The sequence below is a fragment of the Cricetulus griseus genome, chromosome 3, assembly GCF_003668045.3.
Source record: "Cricetulus griseus strain 17A/GY chromosome 3, alternate assembly CriGri-PICRH-1.0, whole genome shotgun sequence".
NCBI lineage: Eukaryota > Metazoa > Chordata > Mammalia > Rodentia > Cricetidae > Cricetulus > Cricetulus griseus.
Window position 1 is genome coordinate 204,228,158 of NC_048596.1, and position 26,037 is coordinate 204,254,194.

The window sequence follows — 26,037 nt, forward strand, 5'->3', positions numbered from 1 at the left end:
CTTTGAAATGTTTCCAGGAATGTACTCCTGTGTGGCTAGACATATAGGCCAGCATCAGACTGAGACCTCCTTCAATGGGCCCCTGCTTCATCATATGTACTTGCACACACACACACAAGCAGATATACACGCACACATACACCAAATGTCTGCAAATTAGAAATGTTGCTTTACATGTAACATTATTTTGGATTTCAAAGGTTTTAAAATGGCACATTGTTTATATTCTTTTTTTAAATCACAGGTGAATACTGTTCTTCTAAAACTTAATTAAGAAATCAGGAGTACATGTGAAAGTTTCAAATTCTCTTTTAAATTATTGCATAGTTATTTGATTTGAGTTCTTAGAGTTTTTCAAAAATTGGGTAGGGTACAAGGAAAAATTAAGAACTCAATCCTGTTTCCATCCTCTATAATAATCACGTTTAAGAGTAATCAAGAATTGTTTGAAAACTATCCATTTAGGATAAGTGATAGATCACTGTACTGTTATTCTTTGTCAGTGATGGCACGTTTTGAATGGCTAAGTGGATGTTGAAGCAGTGTCTGAAAGTTGGGAAAAGAGAGAGGCACTAATGGGCAGGCCTCACTGGGGTCTGTCCACTCCTAAATCGATGCTTGAGGAGACTTCTGTTTAATCTTGTCTTTTTTTTTTTTTTTTTTTTCAAGCTGTGTTCTCTGCTGGTTTCTAATACAGAACAGAACAAAGACTTTACATACTAGCCCCAGACTTTAGGCATCTACATATCCCTTCTGTATTACCCCATGTGTTTCTTAGAATCAGTTGCAACATTTGGTGCAACGTTGATGTACATATAGCCTGAAGCTACTCACAGCAGGGGTTTAGTCTACTCTTGAAGGACAACTATACCATCATCATGTTCCTGTCATGTGGTGGAAATAATCTGCCAGTGCTGATCAGAGAACTACCATTACGGGTCTGTAGCTGAGAGAGCCATTCATATTTTAATACCCTGTGCAATTCTTTCCCCTTTTAGAAAGCTGAAGATGAGGACATTGTTCTTACCCCTGATGGGACCAGGGAGTTTCTGACTTTTGAAGTTCCACTTAATGACTCGGGATCTGCAGGGCTTGGTGTCAGTGTCAAAGGGAACCGTTCCAAAGAGAACCATGCAGATTTGGGAATCTTCGTGAAGTCCATTATTAATGGTGGAGCTGCATCCAAAGTAAGCGCCTGTCAGCCTGGTTCAATCTGCACCCACTGAAAGGGTTTCTCACCCACTGCAAGGGGTTCACATCTACCTTCTTTCTGTTCTGTTTGTGACATTTTCTTTCTTTATAGAACCCCTGCCTGGACCAAACACCAAGGAAAGGGGTGATGGAGCTCATCACTCCAACTCTTCCTTTTAATCTCACATGACCCACAATCTATAGTCTTCTTAGTTCAGTGAAGCTATGTGCAGAGGCTAAGCACAGGTCCTGGGCTGGGGAGAAGGTTCTTCTTTTGTTTCGAGGCTTGTAGGTTATTTGCTCCTAAGCCTAGAGTAAGTTTCCTGGGTTTTCGTTGAGACCACTTTTCTGCAGTTGTCTTGATCGTTGTGGATCTTCCTTATAAATCAGCTTGATGGCTGTTTCTAAAAGCAAGTGAGTGATGATCACTTTGTGTTCTTTGAATTAGTATTCCATTTTAGTTAGCAGATTATAATAATGACTCAGGGATGCCTAGAAGACTAAAATAGACAGGCTACAACAGCTGCTTGCAATGTGATTAAAGCTCCCAGATCCTTTTTTCTTTCCTCTCTTGTTTTAATTATTTAAACTTAGGGAAAAGCAATCTCTTTTGCGAACCATTCAGCAATACTCACTTTACTTTCCTTCCTCACAGGATGGAAGGCTAAGAGTGAATGACCAGCTGATAGCTGTGAATGGAGAGTCTCTGCTGGGCAAAGCCAACCAGGAAGCCATGGAGACTCTTCGGAGGTCCATGTCCACTGAGGGCAACAAGCGTGGCATGATCCAGCTCATCGTGGCCAGGAGGATCAGCAAATGCAATGAGGTGAACACAGGGTGTTGCCTAGAAAAGCAGTCACATTGCTGATATTGTGTGGGCTTGCCCATAGAGATTTTTTTGTTTTTTTTTCAAATATTGTCTCATGTCACCCATCATAGTCTGAGCTTTTGGTGGAAGACGACTTTAAACTTCTGATATTCCTGTGCTAGAGTTACAAGTGTGCACCACCATTTGGTTATACAATGCGTGGGACCAAACCCAGGGCCTTATGAACACATGGCAAGGGCTTTATGAACTTATGACATCAGATCCAGAGTCATGTGTTTTGTTGATTTTGTGTTCAAAGTTTTTCAAAATGTACCTGAATTTTCCTGTTGCAACTCACAAGATAATGTCTCAGAGCTACCTGTTGCTAGCTGAATGTCATTGGGAAAGCAGGATCCACAATCTCTCCGGCAGGCAGTAGTCTTGCAGAAAGTGTTAGCTCTCCATGGAGTGAGAGAGCCAGAATGAGAGAGCTGCTTGCTTTGCTTATGTGAAGTGGCATGCCTCTGTCTAATCCTATAATGGAAAGGACTTGCCTTTTATCCATGTTCTTTTGTGGATGGCTATAAAAAAAAAAAAGTCTTTGTCTCACAGAGGTGAGTGGAAAATGCCTGCTCTCTTGTGCCCCTGTGGTGCTGATTCTTTTGAATGTACTGTTTTCTCCATAGATCTCAACTACACACAAAATGTTTAGCAGACATACAGAGCTGGGTGCACCATGCCCATCACCAAGGGTTTGCTGCAATCAGACAAAATCAAATACTGGCAAATGTGATTAGCAGTGACTGCAGGGCCAGGGCATCCTATCTGGAAAGGTTTGTTCCTTGACTTTCCTAAAGGAAAGGAAAGAAATTTTCTCACAGAGTAGATCATTGGAAAGTAAAAGTAAATGATACATAGATGTGTTTGTAAATTCTAACAAAACATAGACTAAATTTTCAATGATGCAGCCTCCATAGATAGTGGGCCTATGTCTAAAAAGGAGTGTGTTGAAAAATGTAAGGTTAATTGTTTGTATTCTCACTGGTACTCCAGTACCCACATTTCAGAATAAAGTAAATTACAGCTGAGTCATAGAAATTGGAAAAGCATGTGTCCCAGGGCTCAGATGTTGAGATGGAGGCAAAGACAGAAGCTTACAGGCCAGGTAGCTTAGTATATGCAGCAGCAAACAGTGAATAGGCCCCTCTGTCAAGGGGCCTATTGCCATACTTAGATGGCAAGGATCCACAGCCACTCAGAACCACATACATGTGATGGCTCAATTGTACCCATACTCACACACAAATGCGTGTACACCATACTCACGGAAACTGGAAACAATCAGAAAAATACATTGGAAAATAGATGCTCCTCCTCCTCCTCCTCCTCCTCCTCCTCCTCCTCCTCCTCCTGCTCCTATTCCTCCTCCTCCTGCTCCTATTCCTCCTCCTCCTCCTCCTCCTCCCCTCCTCCTCCTCCTTCTTTTTTTGGAGTCAAAACACTTTATTCAAAGACTTGGGGGAAAGTTGGAAAGTTTCATGCTGCCTGCTGCCCTTCACTGGGCAGATCTTGGAAGTCTACCCTTCTTTAAGAGCCTGTCTTCTTCATTTTAAAGCAACATCATTGTCACTTACTGTGTCTAGGTTACACTCCTGTTTTGCAAATTGAATGTCTCTGGAGTATAGTACTATTAAGTAGAGGGAACTAACCTCAATGGGACCATTGGCTTTTGTCTTAGTCATTGTTCTATTGCTGTGAAGAGACACCATGACCAAGGCAACTCTTCATAAGAGAAAGCATTTAATTAGGGACTTGCTAACAGTTTCATGGGCTTAGTCCATTATCATCATGGTGGGGAACATGGCAGCAGGCATGGCAGGCATGGTGCTGAAGAAGTAGTTGAGAGCTACATCCTGATCTGCAAGCAGAGTGTGCCTGGGCCTGGCATGGGCTTTTGAAACCTCAGAGATCGCCCCAGTGACACACTTCTTCCAACAAGACCACACCTCCAAATCCTTCTAATCCTTTCAAATATTGCTACTTCCTGTAACTAAGCTATGAATATGTGAACCTATGGATGCCTTTCTTGTTCAAACCAATAATGCTTGCATTGTTTTTATTTGCCAAATATAGAATGAGTTGGCCATAATTAACTTCTGCAACAAAGAATAACATTACCTTAAGTAAAAACCTCAGAAAGGAAACACATAGGACAGACATTTGTTGGTATGGGAAGAGTACAAGTCTGACTCAAGAGGGTCCTATAGCCTTGCAGGACTGCCCCTCATTATTCTATTTGTGGTGCTGTGGGTGGATACAGCATCTTACACTTATTGGGCATGTACTCTCATTGACTTGCATTTTAGCCTTCCATGCCTTGAGTGGTAGGTGTGTTGTTTTGTCAAATCATTGTTTGCTATTTTTATTCTAAGTTGTGGAGGATGCTAAATTCTCAGGATGGTGTGCAACACATGTGTCTCTATTAGATAGTTCCTATAGAGAAATGAGTTGCTTCTGATTCACAAGGGCAGTAGTCAGTTGACAGGTGTGTATTGAGCATCTACTGTATGTCAGAAAATGTGTTGATGGATGCACAGCAGGTTCTATTTATAAATGGATCGTCGCCTTGATCTTCTTAAATCAAGATCAGGAAGCCAAGAAGACAGCATGGTGGGAAGATGCTACTGCACAAGTATAAGGACCTAGGTTTTATTTTGTTTTTGTTTTTCTTGGTTTTTTTGTTTTTGGTTTTTCGAGACAGGGTTTCTCTGTGGCTTTTGGAGGCTGTCCTGGAACTAGCTCTTGTAGACCAGGCTGGTCTCAAACTCACAGAGATCCCCTGCCTCTGTCTCCCAAGTGCTGGGATTAAAGGCATGTGCCACCAACACCCAGCCTTAGGACCTAGGTTTTGATCCTAGCACTAGGGACATAGAGATAAGATTATCTGTGGGTTCTGGAGGTCACAGGCCTTCCATCTGTCTGAATTTTGGAGCTCCAGGTTCAATAAGAGATTCTAAATAAAGGAGATAGCCATAGAGGACATCAACTGTTCTCTCTCTCTCTCTCTCTCTCTCTCTCTCTCTCTCTCTCTCTCTCTCTCTCTCACTCTCTCTCTCTCTCTCTCTCTCTCTCTCCTCCTCCTCCTCCTCCTCCTCCTCTTCCTCTTCTCCCCATCTCTCCCCCCTCTCTCTGTCTCTCTCTTCTCTCTCTCTCTCTCTCTCTCTCTCTCTCTCTCTCTCTCTCTCTCTCTCTCACACACACACACACACACACACACACACATGCCTCCACACACTACAGAATATGGAATGTTGTGGAAGATTTTTGCAGTAAGGAATGACGAAGAAGACCCTTCTTTCTGTGGGACTATGATTCCCCAAGAGGAAGGCAATCCTGCACCAGCTTAAAAATGTTTTGATAAAGGCATTGATTTATTCCATTTTGCTCTGTGAAGGATGTGAGTCTAGAATCCCCACTGAAATATCTCTGTCACATTTACTTCTGCATTTGAATTTATGTGAATGAAGAAGATTTAACTGTAGGAGCAACTGCAATAGACATAGCTGACTCAAATACGCCGCTCTCCTCTGCTAACATTTCCTACATGCCTGGTTCTTACTGTTCCTTAGGACACAGTAAGGTTATAACACAATTACATATTTGTGCGTGCGTGCGTGCGTGTGTGTGTGTGTGTGTGTGTGTGTGTTATCCTACTGTAAGTGCCGAGCTTTCTAAGACAATGGAGGAGCTATTTGTACTGACAGGATTTACCTACCAATTTACGATGCCAGAGGAGCTGTGCAATTGGGTTCCCAGTAGGTCTTACATGTGCTTTTGCTGGCATGGCATTTATATCAATTTCTTCAGACAAACTTTCTGTCTGAGCCCTGGGGAGGGATTGTGTAAATTATGCTACAGTAAATATGAACGTCCTCCTAGCCCATCTTGCTGACATGAATGAGCCTCAGTCCACATAATATGCTTGAACTCTCTCTTGTAGGTATGAGAGTTTAGTCTGGGACCATAGATGATGTCTCACCCACTCCTCTTGAAGCTTATGGCTTGTATCCTTAATGTCTTATTAAAGAAATTGAGGATTTGTGAAAGGAAGCTTGTGTATTTGGCCTCATGGTTCCTTTCATTATATATGGGAGTGCTATGTGGTATGTACTTGCTTGTGTGCGTGTGCGTGTGTGTGTGTGTGTGTGTGTGTGTGTGTGTGTGTGTGTGTGTGTGTGTGTGTGTACACACTCTCCTCTTTTTTTTATCTATGTTATTTTTTTGAGATAGAGTCTCACAACTGAAACCAGAGTTCATTGGTTTACCTAGGCTGGCTGGCCTGCTAGTCTCTGGGATCTGCCTGGGCACTATCTCCACCTAGCCCCACTCCCCAGCACTAGGGACACGTCCTCTGGCCTTCAAGGGCAGCTCTAGAGACTGATTCTCAGTAGCTAGTTCTTCTTCCATAGACTGCTCTCTATCCACCAACCAAATTGATCTCCTCAATGCTGCAGGATAGATACCTGCCCTTGTCACATGGCCTCAAGGACAGGCTGTTGGCAACTGGGCCCTAGTGCTGTCTGTATTGTGCAACCTGCTTAAGCTCTGTTTCATCCACAGGTGCTGCTCCCTCACTAGGGTGCTCTCTGCCTTTTCTCTGTCTGCTGCTTCTGCCTTTCTCTGGTAGCTAAGGCCCTCCAATAGCCTTTTAATTTCAGAATTTTCTCTCCACTGTTTTCATAGGCCTCTTATCCCCTTTACTCATGAAGGATGATGGGACATTTTAAAAAATTATGCCCCACTACCATTCATTCCTGAAGGATGATGGGACATTTTAGAGACTGTTTGTTTGTTTTTTTTTTTTTTTTCCAACCTCATGTTCCTTTCTTCCTTCCAATTTGGAATGCATGAAACAGGAAGACAACTTGATATCATTTACCCCAAGGGAGAAATGTGTTGCTTTCTAAAGGAGGCTAGAGGGGACTGGTAATCCCCCCCCCCATCTTGTAATCCCAATAAGCTATATATGAGAATTAGGCTTTTTTTAAACATTGAAGGATATAGATATTTGCAGACATTACCATAATTCAACATTGCATAGTTATTTCAGTATGTCTGTTAGAAGAAATTTTATATAAGGCCTTATTTTAGCCTATGTATAAAGAGTTGCCAGGTGAACTTGTATCTTATACCTCATATGAGGGGATCTAGACATAAATGACTGCTTCAAAATTAATTCTTTCCCTAGACTTAATCCTCTTGGAATCAGAAAGTGTTATAGAATAGGGAAGGGCCTGGAAAATCATTCCTGATTCTTGTCCTGTGTGTTTTAAGAGATAGATTCATATAGCCAGTGAAGTGAGCAGGGGCCATGTGACTAGCATATTGACAGTCACTTAGAAACAGGAGTGCCACTATCCTCTGTTAAATCTGACTGGCTGTGTCCTTACTCAGTGCTGTGAGAGGAACGTGGAAAACTTGTGTGAACTTCAGAGAAAGATAGAGCCTACTGAGTTCTGGTTCTTCTACAAAATGGCCCAGTAACCTGGAGCTTGTATTGGGAGCTTGCTGTCATCACCTAAGGACACAAAGGAAACTAAATAATAACAGAGGCTGACATTGAGCCCTAAAACTCTCCTCAGTTGGTTATCTGCCATCAAATGGCCAGTCCTGAAATCATACACACATAAGTAACAATATATGGCCTGAGAAGGTTACATCTGTGTATTTCAGCATAATAACAATTCTTTTTTTTTAAGATTTATTTATTTATTATGTATACTGTGTTCTGTCTGCATGTGTCCCTGCAGGTCAGAGGAGGGCACCAGATTTCATTACAGATGGTTGTGAGCCATCATGTGGTTGCTGAGAATTGATCTCAGGACCTCTGGAAGAGCAGCCTCTTAGCCTCTGAGCCATCTCTCCAGCCCCCAATAACCATTCTTAAAGGCCATGAATTTCTGAGGGGTGGGAGGGAGGAAAAAGGAAGAGGAGAATTATATAATTAGATTTTAGTTTCAAAATAAAATTTAAAAGCCAAAAACCTTTCCCTCAGATATGAAACTTCAGGTTTCTTGACCCTTTGGACAGTAGCATTTTGACCTATAATCTAGGTCAAAATTCATACAGTGCTGGATCACTTCCACATAACCTAGTGTGCCATTTTCAGGAGAATCGGACTCACCCACTTTTTTATTCAGCTAATCATTTAGCTAGCCAGGACCTGTTTTATGGTAAACAATGAGGTTAAAATATAAACAGTTCTGTTCATAAAATGAAATTTCAAATAAGGAGATCTCCCAGTTACTAGCTAGGATCCAGGAAGGGTAACTGAGGGGAGATTAGGCTGTTTCTGCCTTAGCTTTCTGCCATTCCAGGTGGAGGTGGTGGGGTTCAGGGGTTCATTCTCTGTATGTGAAAACCTTCATTTGGCACACTATTGCAGCCTTAGAAAAAGACAAGACACACACACACACACACACACACACACACACACACACACACACACACACACACACACTCCTCCTTATTTAAAAAAAAAAAACACAAGTTTTTAGCTTTTCATAAGAATTATTCCAAATAGTTAATTAAAAAACCATAATTGTTGGAGAATATCCAGTTGATTATTATTAAAAAGATGTCACTGCCATTTATAAAAGCAACATATCATCTGAATAGCCTTTTGAAAACATAATATTTTTATATTGTTATTCATTTTTATTACCAACTTTTATGCTTATAAATAAAATTATAATAATGAGTCATAGGAACCTTTATTAATGACCTAGCTTATTAGTTCCTTTACATAGTGACCACAAAGAGAAATACATTCCTAGTCAATGAGTCAAGAAATAGGGTATTTTCCATCCTACCAAGTGGGCCCTGTGCTGGAAACAGCTGCTATTCTTTTCTCAGTAGATTGATGCTCTGTTCTAGAGACCAGTGAACGGGTCCTCCCAGCCCTGCCCTTGGCCCAGGTGGGTGAGAATGTAGATTTTTGCTTTTTGAACAGATGGAACTGCCTGAGAAGAGCAGCTGTGTTTACACTCATTTTTCTAATTCTATTAATTTTTAAGATTGTATCTTATTTTTATTTAATTTTTATAAATTTTAGTAAGTTCCAATGTAAAGGCTGGCAAGGCATGGATTGTTCTTCATGGGTTCCTGCATCTCCTCTGCATGGCAAGCAGACCACCTGATACCTTTTGATACTCGATTTCTTGCAGGAAAAAAAGGAAAAAAAATCAAAAGATTTTTTTTTTTTTTTCTTTTCAAGATAGGGTTTCTCTGTGACTTTGGAGGTTGTCCTGGAAGTAGTTCTTGTAGACCAGGATAGTCTGGAACTCACAGAGATCCACCTGCCTCCGCCTCCCGAGTGCTGGGATTAAAAACGTGTGTCACCAAAACCCAAAACCGGTTTAAAATTTAATCCAAACTGTTTTCCAATCTCTTCTCATAAAACTGGAGAAATTGGCTGGGTGTGTTAGTACACAACTTTGGTCCCAGTTCTCAAGAGGCAGAGGCAGGCAGATCTCTTGAGTTCAAGGTCAGTGTGGTCTACAGAGGGAGTTCCAGGACAGCCAGGGCTACATACAAAGAGAAACCCTGTCTTGAAAATACAGCCACCCCCACCCCCATCCCCACCCCCTGCCACTGACTTAAAAAAAAATAAAAACCTGGAGATATTAGAGGCCAGCTTGCTTTCTACAAAGTGAGTTCCCAACTAGCTAGTACTACATAGTGAAACCCTGTCTCAAAAACAAAGGGAAACAATGAAACTGCATTAAAACTGGGAAATTAAAAGGCATTCTAAGTTCTGTTAAATATTTATATAGTAGACTATTGATGGCATCATTTAAATCTGTCTTTTCATATGTAAATTAGACATGGTTAAGGTGGAGAATGTTTACAAGTGTGCTCCTCAGGAACAGGCATCTTAAGTGATTTTTTTTTCCTACAAAAACCTGCCCATTCTTTTTTAATGGATTTTTATTTAACTTAATATAATCTTAAAATATTCTGTTGGCATACTTAATTTTTAAAAAATAAAGAATATCTATAAGGTTTTTTCAGCAGAGTTTATATAGTGGAGCTAAATTTATTTTTTGAAAGCAAATGCAGCGTTTTTTTCATATATGTTTCCTGATAAAATAGCCTATAGCAAACAAACTTGTTTCTAGAGACTTGTAAAGCAAATGTCTTTAATATATATTATCAATTAAAATTAACAAGGTTTTTGGTTTTGTTTTGGTTCCTTTTTTTTCTTATGCTGCCTATGGACTGCAAGGCCCAGGGCATGCTCGGCAAGCACTCTGCTACAGAGCTACTCAACAGGTCTAAAAGTGGAGTTTTCAAAGAGCACACTTGTCTTGAAAGATATAGGGAATGGCTTTGCTTTGGGTTTTGCTTTCCCAAGGTATCTGAGAATTGTAGTATTATGGTCCTTTAAACAGTATTCTTTTATGTCTTTGCATCAGAGATCTTGAATGTTTTACTTGTCAGTTAAGCTGTCAGTTGTAACCTGTAGTTTCAAGAGAAAACTAATAAAACAAACCCTGATTTCACAGTTTAAACCTTGTTAGTCTAATTCCCCACACTGCAAGTTTATTATTCTCCTGCAGCTTGAAAGTCCCCACTTGTAATTGTGTTGACCCTTCGATGGGTTCCACTTCTCCAGTTCTTCTCAAACTGGGAGTGGTAAGCCTACAGCTTGGAACTTCATTTACTATAAAATTGTATAAACACAGCATAGTTGCTAAAAAGAAGAAATTGTATGTTCTGTAGAAGGGAGCACACCAGCACATCTTCCTGTTTGAATGGTATAGGCTTCCAGCTTGTCTCTAGTACCTGCTCATCTCAGACCTTCCCTCCCTGGTTCTGTGCCAGTACCTTTACATCATGGAGCTAGTCTACATGGGTCCTTACAGTTCTGTGGTGCCAGACCCTTCACCAAGTAAAGTGTTTAAGTCCTTCCTAACATGGACATCTTCTTCTGGCTATGTCTCTGGAGAAAATGACTTTTAGGACACAGTTGTGATAAGAATGACCTCATACTATTTCAGTCCACAGCCATAGAGATTAACCTTTTTTAAAAAAGACAAACTTTTTTTCTTTTTAATCTTTTAAAACTTAACCCTTTTTCTTTTTAATCTTTTAAAACTTAACCCTCTGTGTACCAGATTGGCCTCAAACTCATTCTCTGTCAGGAGATGACATTGAACTTCTGATCTGTCTGCCTCAAGAGCTGGGATACAGGTGTGAGCTACCGTACTCAGTTTATTCAGTGCTGCAGATTGAGCCCAGGGTCTCAACAGGCTAAACAAGCACTGTAGAAACAGAGTCATACTTCCGGCTCTTGTCTTGCTTCTCCTTACTCATTTAGTAGATTTCATGAATTTGCTTAATGCTCATGTCATAATGTGTTGCATCAAAATATGTGGTCCTAAAGTGGGAAGATGATTCAGTGGATAATGTACTTAAATGTTAATACCATAGCTAAAAATCAGACAGACATGGTAGCTGTCCATTACATTAGAACTCTTGAGGTAGAGGTAGGGGTCCCCTAAGCAAGATAGTTAGGTAGACTGATGGCAATGAGCAAGCTCCAGGTTGAGTGAAAGAACCTGCCTCAATAAAGTGGTGAGCAATCAAGGAAGATACTCAAGGTCAATCTCAAGCCTCCACATGCATGAACACTGGAGTACATGAACCTACACACATTCGAAACCCATGCATATGTTGCACGCACACTATACATGCAATAAGGTCTGAGTCTTACTTTCATACTCCCGTGCATGCTTAAAATGTTTCTCAGCTATTGCCTCAAACTTAGAGATTGCCATGCAGTTATACGAGTCTTGTTTCTACAGAATTTAGATTCAGTGTGTTGCTAAAGGTGCCTAAAATGATTCATGGAGGAGGCAAATGTGTTCCTGTCCCATAGGTACAAACCTACGCAACCCAGAATCTCCTCTCACAAGGCTTGCCTTCCACAGAGCGACAAGTAGCAGGATTTAAATTAAGCAATAACTTGTCTTGACCTTAGTACATGCTTTCAGTCAAATTGAAAAAATAAGCAATAAGGTGAAACTTTGAAAAAAATGTCTTAATATACATATTTTTCCTCCTGTGCTTGAAATCTGACAGGGCTTCATAGGAGGTGTTGGATAAAGTGCCACTGAAAGTTGGTCATTAGGCCAGGCTGACAGTACAAATTATTTTGGTGTAGGTTAAAAAGTTCTAGTTCATTTGAGGCCTGGTTGGATGCAAGCCTTAGAAAGTTGTTATAGTGGACCCATGCTGCTAACCAGCCTCCAAGATTCAATTTCCCCTGTCCCTTTCTCTGTAGCTTCGGTCTCCTGGGAGCCCTGCTGCACCTGAGCTGCCCATTGAAACAGAGTTGGATGACCGAGAGCGCAGGATCTCACACTCCCTCTACAGCGGGATTGAGGGCCTGGAAGAGTCTCCCACCAGGAATGCTGCACTCAGCAGAATAATGGGTGAGTCAGGTAAAGCTCTCCTCATCTTCATCTCATCTCATGTTTATGCTTCTCCTGGTTCAATGGGAGGGGATTAATGCAATATTAATGTAAAGGAGGCCTGTGTCTCCAAGAGAAAAGAGAACAGGCTCATTATGGTCATGCAGGAGACATGAATGTGACAAAAGTATCTCCATGCACTGAGTGGTTAAATAAGCTTCACTTTCCAATTGGATGATGAGGACAGAATGGAAACGGGTATGAAAGAAATGCTTTCAAAAATCAAACTATTCTTGGCTTTTTGAGAACAGTAAGGGAAGCTATGTTTTAACAAATGGCAGGGGCCAAGGAGGTGGCTCAGTTGGTAAAATCCTTGCTGTGTGACCTGAAGAATCTATTTTCAATCCTCCGAACCCAAATGAAAAAGCCAGAGGTGGTGGTGGTCCATGTTTGTAGTCCCAGTGACAGGAGGAGCCCTGGAGCTCCACTGGCTGGCCAGCCATTCAGCTAGCTTAGCTTAATGGGCAGTTTCTCAGTCTCAATGAGAGACTGTCTCAAAAACAGAGTGGACAGCTCCTGAGAAGCAATGCCTAAGGCTGGCCCACATGGGCATGCTCTCTCTCTCTCTCTCACACACACACACACATACACACACACACACACACACACACACACACACACACACACACACACACACACACACACACACACGACTTTAGAAAAGGAATCTAAAAGTTGTCACTTAGTAGCACTGCTGAGACAGAGATGCAAAATACATGTTTACATGAAGTATTCATTATTTGGTGGCATTGAATAAAATCTTTGTCACATTTATGCTTTATCAAAACTTTAGTCTTGTCAGATATGCTAGCTTATACCTTTAATCTCAGCACTGGGGTGTGGAAGGCAGAGGTGGATCTCCAAATTCGAGGTCACTCTGTTATACATAGAGTTCTAGCCAGCCAGGGCTACATAGTGAGATATGTCTTTAAAAACAAGAAGAAGAACCTAGCTTTGTTCTTTAGAGCCTTATCTCTTCTGTGCCTTTGTTTGATCTACCCCATGCAGCCTTTTGGGCCCCAGTGGGTGGAGCCATTTTAAGTGACCTCCTTGCTGTAGCTCAGCCTTGTCCTAACAGATCTGGAGGGGCTGGGTTTACAGAACTGCTCTTCTGGGGTTCAAGTTGAGAGAGTTTTCAAATTTAAAGTATAAGAAGTAGTTTTGACATAAGACAACTTTGATTAATGATCTGTGTTGCAATTCTCTAAAGTAAAACCCTAAATTTAGTTGCATTTTGAGTATATTCAATATAGACCTAATACAAATACATGTTTCCATTATGATGCATCATTGAAACAGAGTTTGGTTTAATTTGTGAAAGCTTGTGTTGGCAAGGTATGGTGTTATCAGTAAATGTGGGTGAGTTAAGGAGCAGTCTGTCATCAAAGAGCTTTCTACTGAGCACTGTAGAAAAATAGAATATATTTACCTCAGCATGGCTAGAGCAGCTTTCTGTTGTTTTTCTTCCTCCTCATCTAGCTTTGAAAAATTGTCAAATTCTCAGTTTCTTATCTTGGTAAAAGAGATCTGGGACATGCTCTACCAGTGTTTTTCTAACTTTACATACCTGGCATGAGAGAACCAGGGAGGCAATCCTTGCTCTTGGTTTGAGCCTTGTGTAGGTGTAAAAGGCATTGCTTTTAGCTTCTAGTTTGGTGTTTGCCTGTTTGTTAGCACTCTTTACTGCTTCTGGGTTATCCACGCTTTCTTGACTTTGCTGTAGAGCATCTTTGTTGAATTCTTACCTGTTGACAAAATTTCAGACCCCCTGAGTAAGAATGTGTGCATGTGTGCCTGGATCTTTGTGCATACAAAGTGATACGCTGTAATTTCCCCTTTATTATAGGAACATAGGATTTGCCATACTGATCAGCCCATTGGTACAGCAGCTCCTGTTACCTGCATCCTGCCTCCAACCCCTGGTTCTTCAGAGGAAGGCGAAAACCTAACACTCAAACACATACCAACCCCTACTCCCCGATTTTCACCTAGTGACTTGTTGAAATGTGTGACATGGGTTGAGGAGTACGTCATTTTCTCCATATTCTGTCACCCAGTTTTGTTAGTTTTGACCTGTTAGTCCTTTTTCAGTGGGTAACCCTGTCGACAGTATTTTCCCTTCCTCTGCTAGGTATGTAATGAACCCTCACACTTATGATGACTCCCCTTGCAGGCTGGTCCCTCCTGCTATACTTGGTGTTGCTTTGAACATGTCCTGGGGCATATGGGCGGGGGGATGATACCATACTCAGTAGGCCAGGTTTTTACAGTAGAATACCTTTTGGGGAAGGGAAACTGGGCATTGAATCCAGAGCTTCTCAATGACTCCATTTGTCCTTGTCTTTAAGACATGCTTTATATGCTGTACTGGAAGCTAGGAGCCCCATGTGGCTTTACGTAGAGAAATATAAAAACTTAAGTCAATTTATCTTGCTGTTTACAAACTTCAGAGTTATGCCCCCATCCCTCCTCCGTATTCTAGTATTATTGGCCTTAAGGATTGCATGCTACTAGTGAAATTAGATAAACTGAGATTAGAAATCTTGCAAAAGATGTTACTTTGCCACTAGTAGCAATATCACTGTGTTGTGCTTCCATCAGCCTGCTGATTTGTGCTGTCAGATGCATAGACATCCTTCATCCAGGACCTACCTGACTAGTTCATGTTTGTCTCCTGGGTCTTTTGCCTTACTAATACATAGACCATGGTTTCATATGATAGAAAAAGAGGTGTTGAAATTCCTGATCATAACACAAAGAAGTACCTCATTTTATGTGAACAGGGCAATTTTTCAAAAAGAATACTTTGTGCATGCAAGCAAAGGAATTTTTAAGGCCTGTGATCACTTTTGTATGGCTAAACATCCCAGGAGAGAGACACTTCTAAAATTACACCCCAAAAGAAACATCTTTACTAATTGGAAGGATGTCAGATGTCCTCAGTCACACTGTCTCACCAGATAAAAGAAATGTGTCCCAAAACCCCATGATGATTTTTGCTTTATTTTGATTTTGGCTATTTCCTCTTTCTAAAAATAGCCCTCTTGGGGGGATGCCAAAATCTCATGGTACGTTTTAGTGGCACCACATTGACTGAAAGATAGTGAAGTGTCCCCAGAGCCTAGACTCCCTAGTTCCCACTGTGATTAAGACATTTCTTCTCCCATGACACATGCTCCATTCTGCTCTTCTATTTAGGAGGCTATAGACTGGTGTTCAGTTGCTTGACTTAAGTGGTATATGCCTTTTCTGAACCATAATTTAAAGGTGTGGTTTTTCTGGGGAGTGGGTTCCTCTTTCATAACAGCTGATTTACCTCTGGTTCATTGGATAAGTCACTCAGAAATGTGATAAAAGGCCAGAGTTAACCACAGTCATGTTTTGGCTGGATTCTCTCTGCCATTGATGTTAGTAGAACATGGCTCCTAGTCTTGCATTAGAAAGCAACTCATAAAGCCTGTAAATATAGCTAAGATCACTTACCTAGCATGTACATTTCCCTGCTCCCAGCACTACAAAAATAGGTAAGTAAGTATTTGAACAGATAGGTAGGTAGGTAGATGGACAATAGCAGATCAGGCCAGAAGTATCCCTTAGTAAGCCTACTTAGAAGTTCTCCTTTGATAAGCCTTGAAAGACCTTCCCAACTATTTAGTAATACAAGAATAGGCACAGTTTACCAACATGTTTACTTCATAAAATGCATCAAAAATTCATGTTTGGGAGCATAGAAAATTATTTTTTAAGTTTTTATCTGCATATTTTGTTCAAAAGCAATTTCTATTTTGAGCTAGAATTTTATTTCATTTGCTATTTATCTCAGTGGTTTCTATATTCATACTTTTATGGTGAGTTTAAATAACTATGTTCAGAATATTTTCATTTTGTTAAAAGTTTGACAGAAAACTGAGACATTGGTGCTGGTTTCATAATGAGTCTTATTGCTGACAGTTTTCATTTCATTTATTCCTAATATCATGCATTGTGTTTCACCCCATGTAAATCTATCAATGAATAAATGTCTAGTAAACAATCATCTTGTATGTTATTGTTTCACTCCATATGATCCTGAATGTTTTCTTGTTTTTGTAGTCTGTAGATAGCTGATGGAATAGTTGAGTGTTGGTGCGGGAATTTTGCAGCTAAAAAACTGAAGCCATGTTACATCATGATTCAGAGTCTTCTTGCCTATGATGTGTCAAAGCCCGATAGAGGTCATTAAGATGTCCTGGTGTGTCTCGGTCAAACATGTAGCTTTGAACTGTAGATGCCTGTTGTCACTGCGTGTTTCCAGAACCAGATCCTGGAGTAGTCCCTCACAGGCAAGCTAAGAGGACAAGAATATGGGTCATCAGATCTTGACATCTTATTAGACTGGAGAGTAATGGAAGAGAGATGTCTTGCCTTGCCATTTGTGGAGTGTGTGTGTGTTTGTGTGTGTGTGTGTGCGTGCGTGTGTGTGTGTGTGTGTGTGTGTGTGTGTGTGTGTGTGTGTGAGAGAGAGAGAGAGAGAGAGAGAGAGAGAGAGAGAGAGAGAGAGAGAGAAATTCTGTCAGTATCTCAGTACAGTGCAGTGTTTCTATATAAAACAATATATCACACACACATTCAACAAGGGATTTATGACCCAGTCAGTGGTCTATATTTCTTATTAGGCTTTCACTAATAATATATGTGTCAATACAAGGGGTTGAATGTTTCATTTTTAAAGGTATGCAATATGATTACTCTGTGATATTTCCTTGGCTAAATTTTTCCTGGATGAGGACTTGGTATTTAATAATATGGCATATGCTTCTCCAGTCAGGGGAAGGAACCCTTGTTTTATGAATCCAATATGGTCATTTTGGAAACAAGCTATGTCTTAAATGAATACATTTTATTTTATTTTATTTTTGGCCAATGGAGGTGGAATTTACTACCTGATCTACAAGTGACATTTTGCTGAGCAGGTTACTACTCTAATATCCTATAACTTGAGTGGAAAGAAACTGGTGGTTTGAAATCAACACAGAGAAACAATTCCATTTGATTTACTTTTGTGTCATGAGCATTCATAAGAAGCTGCCAGCTCCACATTATATCAAAATGGCATATTTCAATCAAAGTAGGAAATCTTACTAGTTGCAATGTTGAGCAGAGGTTTTAATGAACATTCATGGTTTCTGTAACAGACCACTTAATGCTAAGTAATGATGCCTGTGTAATTTCTAGCAGGGTTCTTTGTAAGGACTGAAAGATATACAACAACTTAAATGGTTTTCTGTTTCTTTACTGAAACAACTAGTTTATCTGTGCTAAAGGAATCCTCAGCTTAAAGCTAGATCTAAGGCTAATATTAAAATACTAACACAGGTTTGTTGAACTGTTTTGAAAACGCTATTTTAGTGGGGAAGAGCATATTGCACAAAATGGCAGTGAGTGCAGACTTACTATTTGGTGCCTCAGTACAATTGACTGAACAGATTTAGACATTAGACTTGGAAGTATTTTCTGTCACCCCATGAGGGAAGCAGGGAAATTGTCATGGTTTCTTGCATGCTTGGGAGCACACTTTAGTGTGACCTGTCTTATGGTGGTTGCCCTGTGAATTCAGCTTCTTATAAGGTGTGCGCCTGGACCAAAATCTTGTCAGTGTATCCATGCTCAGAAAACAAATGGCACAGAATTTAGGAAGAAGTTGCAAGAACTATAGATCATAGGAGATAAGGACACCATTTGGACTCCAGGATTACTTTTAGGGACTCCAGGACTTGAAACATAATTTTGTCCCAAGAAAGGTTGTGATGTGTAAATGCCATGCTGAACTATGAACCTCAACAAATTTTGCTGCAAGGGACTAGACAGAGGACAGAGATACTTGGAGCCTTTCCTAACTGAGTAATCAGACTTGGCAATCCCTCCTTTCAAGCAAGGCCTTGGAGCCGCAAGGAACACATCTGCATCTATGTTAAGCTGTTCACTTCTAGGCCACTCTCAATTCAAAGCCATTCTCTATGCCTTGTATGCCAGGCTTTGTCAAGTGTCACCTGAATTCATCATGGTTTAATTTTGTTGCCATTTTCTGGGATAAATGCCATCATCCCTTCTAGTAGAAAAGTCATAGCTGCCATTCCAAACCTAGCTCTGATAACTTTTGTTGACATTCTCAGCAGTCCTATCCACATTTGCCCTTCATCCAGCCAGGTGAACACAATTGGCACAGTTCTCACACTGAAGTTCCCCTGCTGTGTCATCACTTTTCCTCTTTTGTTACAGTGTAACTCACTAATTACAGAGATGATGTCACCTAAGCACTAGCCTGCCCTATAGTAGTTACCCAGTGCATGAATAGATAGATGATCATTGTAAGTTTGTGGAGTTTCCCTTCAGATCTCCTGGTAAAACTTCCCAGAAGACTCTCATACCTAAGAAGCTGTGTCTCATGTTCACAGTAAGACATTTTGGAGGTCATCCTTGTCTTTGGGAAACTTAAAACCAGAGACATCACATGCCATGATGCATGCTGCGTAACCGTGCTGCAGAAGCAGTCATATGGACCGAAGGTTTGTGTTTGACAATGCCTGATGAGAAATAAATCTACTACATCCTCATTCCATCAGGTTGAGAGGTCGTGTCAAGATGGGGTTTTCTGTATGTAGCAAAATTTTACAATTAACAGGCTCAGCACCTGCATTGACATCTAGAATTTCTCCTTTTCACTGGTCAGGTAAATGCCAGCTGTCACCCACAGTGAACATGCCACATGATGACAGTGTCATGATCGAAGATGACAGGCTGCCTGTGCTTCCTCCACACCTCTCTGACCAGTCCTCTTCCAGCTCCCATGACGATGTGGGATTCATCATGACAGAGGCTGGCACATGGGCCAAGGCTGCCATCAGCGACTCGGCTGACTGGTGAGTGAGCATTCTGGGGCTGGAGCTCATTATTGGATAAATAATATTTAAGCAAATTCCTGAATTGATTAAAAAAAGTTAACTGTTAATGTGCTTGGGAACTAGATGAGACCCATTGGAGGGTTTTTGTTGTTGTTTTCTGTTTGGGGACTATATGCATGTATGTCACTTGTGAGTGTGCATGTAGAAGCCATAGATGGGTGTCTTAGTTGGGGTTTCTATTGTTGTGATAAAACCCCATGACCAAAAGCAATTTGGAGAAGAAAGGGTTTATTTCATGTATACTTCCACATAATTCTTCATCATCAAAAGCTGTCAAGACATAAATTCAAATGGCAGAAACCTGAAGGTTGGAACTTAAGCAGAGGCCTTGAAAGAGTGCTACTTACTGACTTGCTCAGCCTGCTTTCTTATAGAGCCCAGGACCACCAGCCCAGGGATGCCCCCCCACACACACACACAATGGGCTGGTTTCTCCCATATAAATCACTAATTAAGAAAATGCCCTACAGGTTTGCCAACAGCCAGATGTTACCGAGGCATTTCTCAGTTAAGGTTCCCTCTTCTCAATTGACTCTGGCTTGTGTCAACTTGACATAAACCTGATCAACCCAGTTGGCATCAGGTATCTTCTTCTGTGCTGTCTACCTAATTTCCTTTTTCTTTTTGATAGTCACTCACTGATCCTAGAGTATGCCAGTTGGCTAGGCTGGCTGTTCAGTACCTAGGCTGCATGCTGGGAATCTGAACCTATGCAGCAGCACTCTATCCACAGAGCCATTGCCCCAAACCCAGCTATTCTCTCTAGTGGTATAGCACTCTGTTTACTAGGCTTTGAGCTGCTGCCACCAGACACATAGACTGAATACTCTGCTAATAACTTCCCTCCTTCCTTCCTTCCTTCCTTCCTTCCTTCCTTCCTTCCTTCCTTCCTTCCTTCCTTCCTCCCTCCCTTTTTTCTTTCTTTCTTCCTTCCTTCCTTCCTTCCTTCCTTCCTTCCTTCCTTCCTTCCTTCCTTCCTTCCTTTCTTTCTTTCTTTCTTTCTTTCTTTCTTTCTTTCTTTCTTTCTTTCTTTCACCTCTGTGACTGTAAAAGAAAGCATTTGATGCTATTTACCTTGTATGAACCTCACACACCACCCCATCCTTTAGTCCACGTGCTTAGCAGAAAAGCCTTTTATCAAACAAAGATTGCTGCACTAGACGTCCTTCTACCTCCTTCCCACCTGTGTCACATTAGGCATTAGGTTGGAAGGGCTGAGGACTGGCATTTTTGTGTTAACATTTTCACGGTGATCTTAACAAAGTAGAACACCCTGGTCTCCTCTTCATTGTCCTCCCCACCTTTCTCTTCCTCCTCATGTGAAGTCAGAAAACATGATGCTCTCTTGAAAGCACTTGTCCTGTTCGTGGACTCTTGAAAAGTTCATCACTATGTTTTGTTTCTTGCCTTTTAATTATCTTTTGGAAAGTACAAGATATAATAATAGAGCTGAGCCTTCAGTGAGTCTTGTCTTGTGGGTTGGGGCAGCAATACACAGATGCTCTAACTGTGACTGCAGCTTGTGTCTTGCTGGAAGTGATAGTGGAAATGAAGTTTACATCTGTCTCTATGGTGTTCTTCAAGGAAGCCAAAGCCTTTGAGTCTCCACCATGATAACACACTGTGAATTGGGTCACAGGAGCAGATCTGCATTGGTAAAAAGATATAGTTATTTGGCTTGCAGGGATAGCTTGGGACATTAGTTTCTCTGGGGTGGATTTGAAAAACAAACAACAGTAGTAAGAACGTCTATCATTTTCCTGGGGAAATACAGGACAAAGGAAAGAATATGAGTGAAGGGTTATCTAAGCGTGCATGCCAGCTGTTCAGCCTCAGAGCTGAGAATGTTAGCTTTGGCCATGACAATCTCTCCCTCAACTCAGTGAAAATGTTCGAAAAACAGAGGGTCAGTGAGGCAAGATTAATAACTGGAATTTCAGTAAAGGGGGAAGGGGATATATGGTTTCTTCAGGGTGTCATCTATCAGCCTTGCACTCTATCTTTATAATATTCTAGTGTACTGTTTATTGTGTCTGAAATAAGTTTAATGAGTAGACTAATCAGGAAAAATTAATTATGTCACATTTTAAGAATATTTAGTTATTTTAAGTCTCTTATTAATTTCCAAGCTCATTTGACATTTTCAAATGTGTACATTTATAGTTGACTGCACAGTTATGGAAGGCTAAATGCGTCAAATGGCTATACTTCTAATTTGTTAGTTAATAGACTATATTTTCTCAACTCAGTAATTGATGTAGCAGCCATTAACCATGTCTTTTTTAAGGGAGGAGAAAATATAACAGCAAATTCTAATTTTGTTAATAGCAGTATTTGGGAGGATATACAGTGAGTTTGAAAGTATGCTAAATGGAGATTTTTAAGCCATGTTGGCAGGAAGAATTCTTAGGAAGAATTTAAATTACTCTAAATATTCTTTGCTAGAATTTTCTGTTAAACCTGATTTTCAGTAGGGTGTGATAGTGTACATTTGTAACCCCAGTACACAGGAGGTTGAGGAAGAGCAAAAGTTTAAAGCCAACATGGATAAAAGCAGGACTCGCTGAAAAATAAACCATGTAATAAAGCTGGTGAGATGGTCAGATAAAGTGCTTGACACACAGGCAGGGCAGCCTGAGTCTGGATCCCCAGCACCCACATAATTGCTGATCAGGCCTAGCAGACCTGGCACCTGGTGATGGGAACTGGGAGCTGGTACCAGGAACAAGCTAGCTAGCTTACACTAACAACATCTTTGAGCTCTGGGTTCAACCAGAGACCATCCCTCAGTAAATAGAGAGCCCTGAGGAGGATACCCACATGCTGACTTTTGACCTGAACACACATACATGTGCACCTCCACAGGTGACCAGATGGAAGCCCATCATACACACATACATGTGTAAATAAATATATAACTATTTCAAATTTATTCTCTCTACAAATCTAAGCCTAATTGCAGTTTTAAAGTGTTCCACATGTTACCTTACAAAAATTCTATGCTAAGCAACCAAGAAGTCCACTTTGCATAGAGAGAAGAATGACTGTTACTAGTAGAAGAATGCATTATTTAGTGTTTGCTGCTACAGAATTGAGTTATGGTTATCTTATGAATGCTTGTTAGTTTGCTTGCTGTTTGGTTTGTTTTTGAGACAGAATCTTACTGTAGGCCTGGTTGACTGAGAAATCTTTTTTTTTATTTTAGAAATCATCTTATTTTACATATCATTCCCCCATTTCCATTTCCCCACCAATCCCCCAACCCACCCCACTCACTCCCCAAAGATAGCCAGGCCTTCCATGGGGGATCATGAAAGTCTGTCTCATCATTTGGGGGAGGGTCTAGGCACTGACTGAGAAATCTTTATGAAGGCCAGGCTTACTTTAAACTCACAGAGGCCCACCTACCTTTCCCTCCCCCGAGTACTGGGGTTGAAAGAATCACCTCTATACCGGGCTAATGATGGGGGCTTTGCTCTGGAAATTTTTGAATATCTTGGTCCAAGCCTCATTCTACTATTTAAGTTGACACATTAGATTTCTAGATAAGTATGATTACTACATCTTACAAATTTAGACTGTCAAACGTTTTGGAGAGCCAAGGGCTCTTTATCTTAAATGAAAAAGATAGAGACTACAGTGCTAGTGAAATGGCATGCACTGAGATTTAGGCTAGCCATAGAAACAGGAACTGGGGGCTGGAAAGATGACTCAGCACTTATGAGCAACTGCTGCTGAGTTCAGTTCCCAGCTCCTTCATAAGATAAACAGGTACTGCTCACAACCACCTGTGACTCCTGCTTCCTGGCTAAGGTATATTCTTCTGGACCTTCAGTGTACCCCCACTCATGGGTTCGCTACCTCCGAACATGTACACATAATTCAAAAATAAAAATAAATCCTTAAAATAATAATAAAACAGAGATAGAAACTCTTGCCTTGCCCTTGGCTGGTGTCTGGGGTTTAGTTTTCCTCTTGTGTTCCTGGCCACTGTCTCAGGCAAGACTACTGAGATGGCGGTATGGGGGGGAACTAAGAACAAGCTCACTGTCTGCTATAGGTCCCTTCTTTTCTGACCTTGTGGGTGAATTCTGACCCTGCCCACCTGCCTTGTTTCGCATGTACACTTTGCTCTGTGTTTACTGGCAATGATCAAGGAGGGTGTCTGATTCTTTCTGTGTTTATTGAGGACACCGGCATAGGGTAATCTGAGGTAGCTTGTCTTCACTGGGTGATAATAATAGCTTATGGAGGGCAGTATGCAATGGGCTTTTACCTCATGTTCTTGAGTTCTCTCTTTAACTTAGAGAGATGAGTGAGCCAACTATTCCATGGAGCACATGGAAGCAAATGTGCTCAGAGCATTCCATCCCATCCTTCCAACAGTAGGGTTTGCCTGGAATCCTTCCTTCACCTTTGGCTCAGCATTTCCTGAAGAGCCACGTGCTGTCATGTCATTTGGTGAATTATAGTTAAAATTTTGCTCTGTACTAAAACCAAATCACATCCCATTATTGATGTGTTATTCCACATAATACAGTGCCGGCTCATTGAGGCTTGCAGGTTGGGAAACGTAGAAGTCGATTGTAAAGTCAGCTGCCTCAGTAGAAGCAGCCTTCTCACAGCCCCAACTAGACACATCAGTTCGTTGATGGGGAGTGATGTATTAGTCTATTTTTCTCCCTGTAATAAAAATACCATGACCAAAAGTAACTTGTGAGAAACTGTTTACTTTGGCCTACAGTTCTAGAGGGTGAGTCCATTGTTGCAGAAGAGGCATGACAACAGGCTACCTTGGCAGGAAGCTGAGAGATCACATCTTCAACCATATGCAGAAGGAGAGAAAGTATTGGAAGTGGGGAGAAATTATAAACTCTTCAACCCCACCCCCATGCCACACTCCCTGCAGCAAGGCACCACCTCCTAAGCTCCCCCCAAGTGACTAGCAAGACTCTGCCTCCTAAACTCCTCGACAAGTCTTATACTTCTTCCAGAAAGGCTCCCCCTCTTAAGCCCCAGCCCCCAGCAACACACTTCCTCCAGCAATACTCTATACCTCCCAAGTCCCCAAATGTTGCCACCAACTGGTGACACAATATTCAAATAACCCTGAGTCTTTGAGGGATATTTCAAACCCAAACACCATGGGCAGTCTTCTACCTGGCTGTATCCTATAAAAGAAAACTGTTGTGTTTGTTTATTCAGTGTGTCGAACATGGAGAAAAGGCCACTTCTGTAGTTGGAGCTGTATAGGAGCTCTTAGTAGTGCCTGTTAAAGCAGTCACAGATTTTATAAGGAAGAGAAATTCTGTATGGCCTTCACATACCATAAAAAAACAAAATTGGAGTCAGTAATATATGAGCAAAAGACTCAAGACAAAAAAAAAATTCCCAAACAAAGGAATATGAGGCTAGAAGTCTACAAAAATACCATTGGGTTTGTTTTGTGTTGGCCATATACTGCTAAAGCATGAGGCCTGCCCTTAAATGGGGTTAATATACACAGTGAGACTCTATTGGAGAGCACTAAATTTTCCTTTGCAATTTGGTGTCAGTTACAGACAGCTTCTTGTGGGGCATGGGAGCCCATCTCCAGTTCTGCCTCCCAGTGCTGGGACCTTATCTGTTTTGAACCTTTGCAGGTCTTGTGAAAAGGTTCTCTGTGAGTGCTTATATACATCAGGCCTGTTGTGTCTGAAGATGCTGTTTAGTCTCCCACCCCTCTGGTTCTTACAGTCTTCCCACCTTTTCTGAATACCTCCATGAGGGGATGGGCTTGATGAAGACATCTCATTTCAGACGGAATGTTCCTATATCTCTCAATGTCTGCACATTGTCCATTCGTGGACTTTGTGCTAGTTTCCATCAGAACACATCTTTTTTTTAAATTGCTAAATTGCAGTTTATATGGCTACATGTTACAGTACAAGGCAAGTCTTGTCAAATATTTAGCCTTCCCAATGTCTGACAATTAGCAGACTCATTTTAAATAATAACAGAAATAATGATATATTAATGAACACATTAAAGAAACAGGGCAGAAAGAAATAGAGAAGAAAGTTTATACCCACAGAGTTACTTCAAGGTTAAATCAATTTTTATTTTTTCTCTTACTTTCCATTTAGCCTCCTTTTAAAAGTGAGGTATATTATACATCTAACTTAAATATTTAAATAATATGAATCTATCCATGCACTAACGAATATATAGGATCTTCATTAAAATGAATGTCTCTACTTTTTAGTAAATACTTTCATGTTTTTCTTTCTCTTCACACCAGCTCTTTGAGTCCTGATGCTGATCCGGTACTTGCTTTTCAACGAGAAGGATTTGGACGCCAGAGTATGTCAGAAAAACGCACAAAGCAATTTTCAGATGCCAGTCAATTGGATTTCGTTAAAACACGAAAATCAAAAAGCATGGATTTAGGTAGTGAGTACAATCTCCATGAATCTTTATCTAAATAAGGCGTGGATGCTGCAGGATGAAACTGATGGTCCCAAACACATATCTGCTTATTTTTACCAATAGAGAAAATAAATTTAAAATGTGGCAATTT

General features: G+C 40.9%; 1 protein-coding gene across 19 annotated transcripts in view; it reads left to right on the forward strand.

Moving 5' to 3' along the window:
* Pard3 (par-3 family cell polarity regulator) overlaps positions 1–26,037 on the forward strand; it is a 543,701-nt gene that overhangs the window by 320,346 nt on the left and 197,318 nt on the right. For 8 of the 19 annotated variants that reach the window (XM_027404768.2, XM_027404778.2, XM_027404773.2 and 5 more), the window contains 5 exons: positions 999–1,187; positions 1,847–2,017; positions 12,348–12,507; positions 19,247–19,436; positions 25,759–25,910. In XM_027404768.2, the coding sequence (XP_027260569.1) occupies positions 999–1,187; positions 1,847–2,017; positions 12,348–12,507; positions 19,247–19,436; positions 25,759–25,910 (862 nt within the window). Of the gene's footprint in view, positions 1–998; positions 1,188–1,846; positions 2,018–12,347; positions 12,508–14,383; positions 16,574–19,246; positions 19,437–25,758; positions 25,911–26,037 lie in introns of those variants that run through there. The other 11 variants (XM_027404771.2, XM_027404775.2, XM_027404783.2 and 8 more) reach the window with 7 other exon arrangements.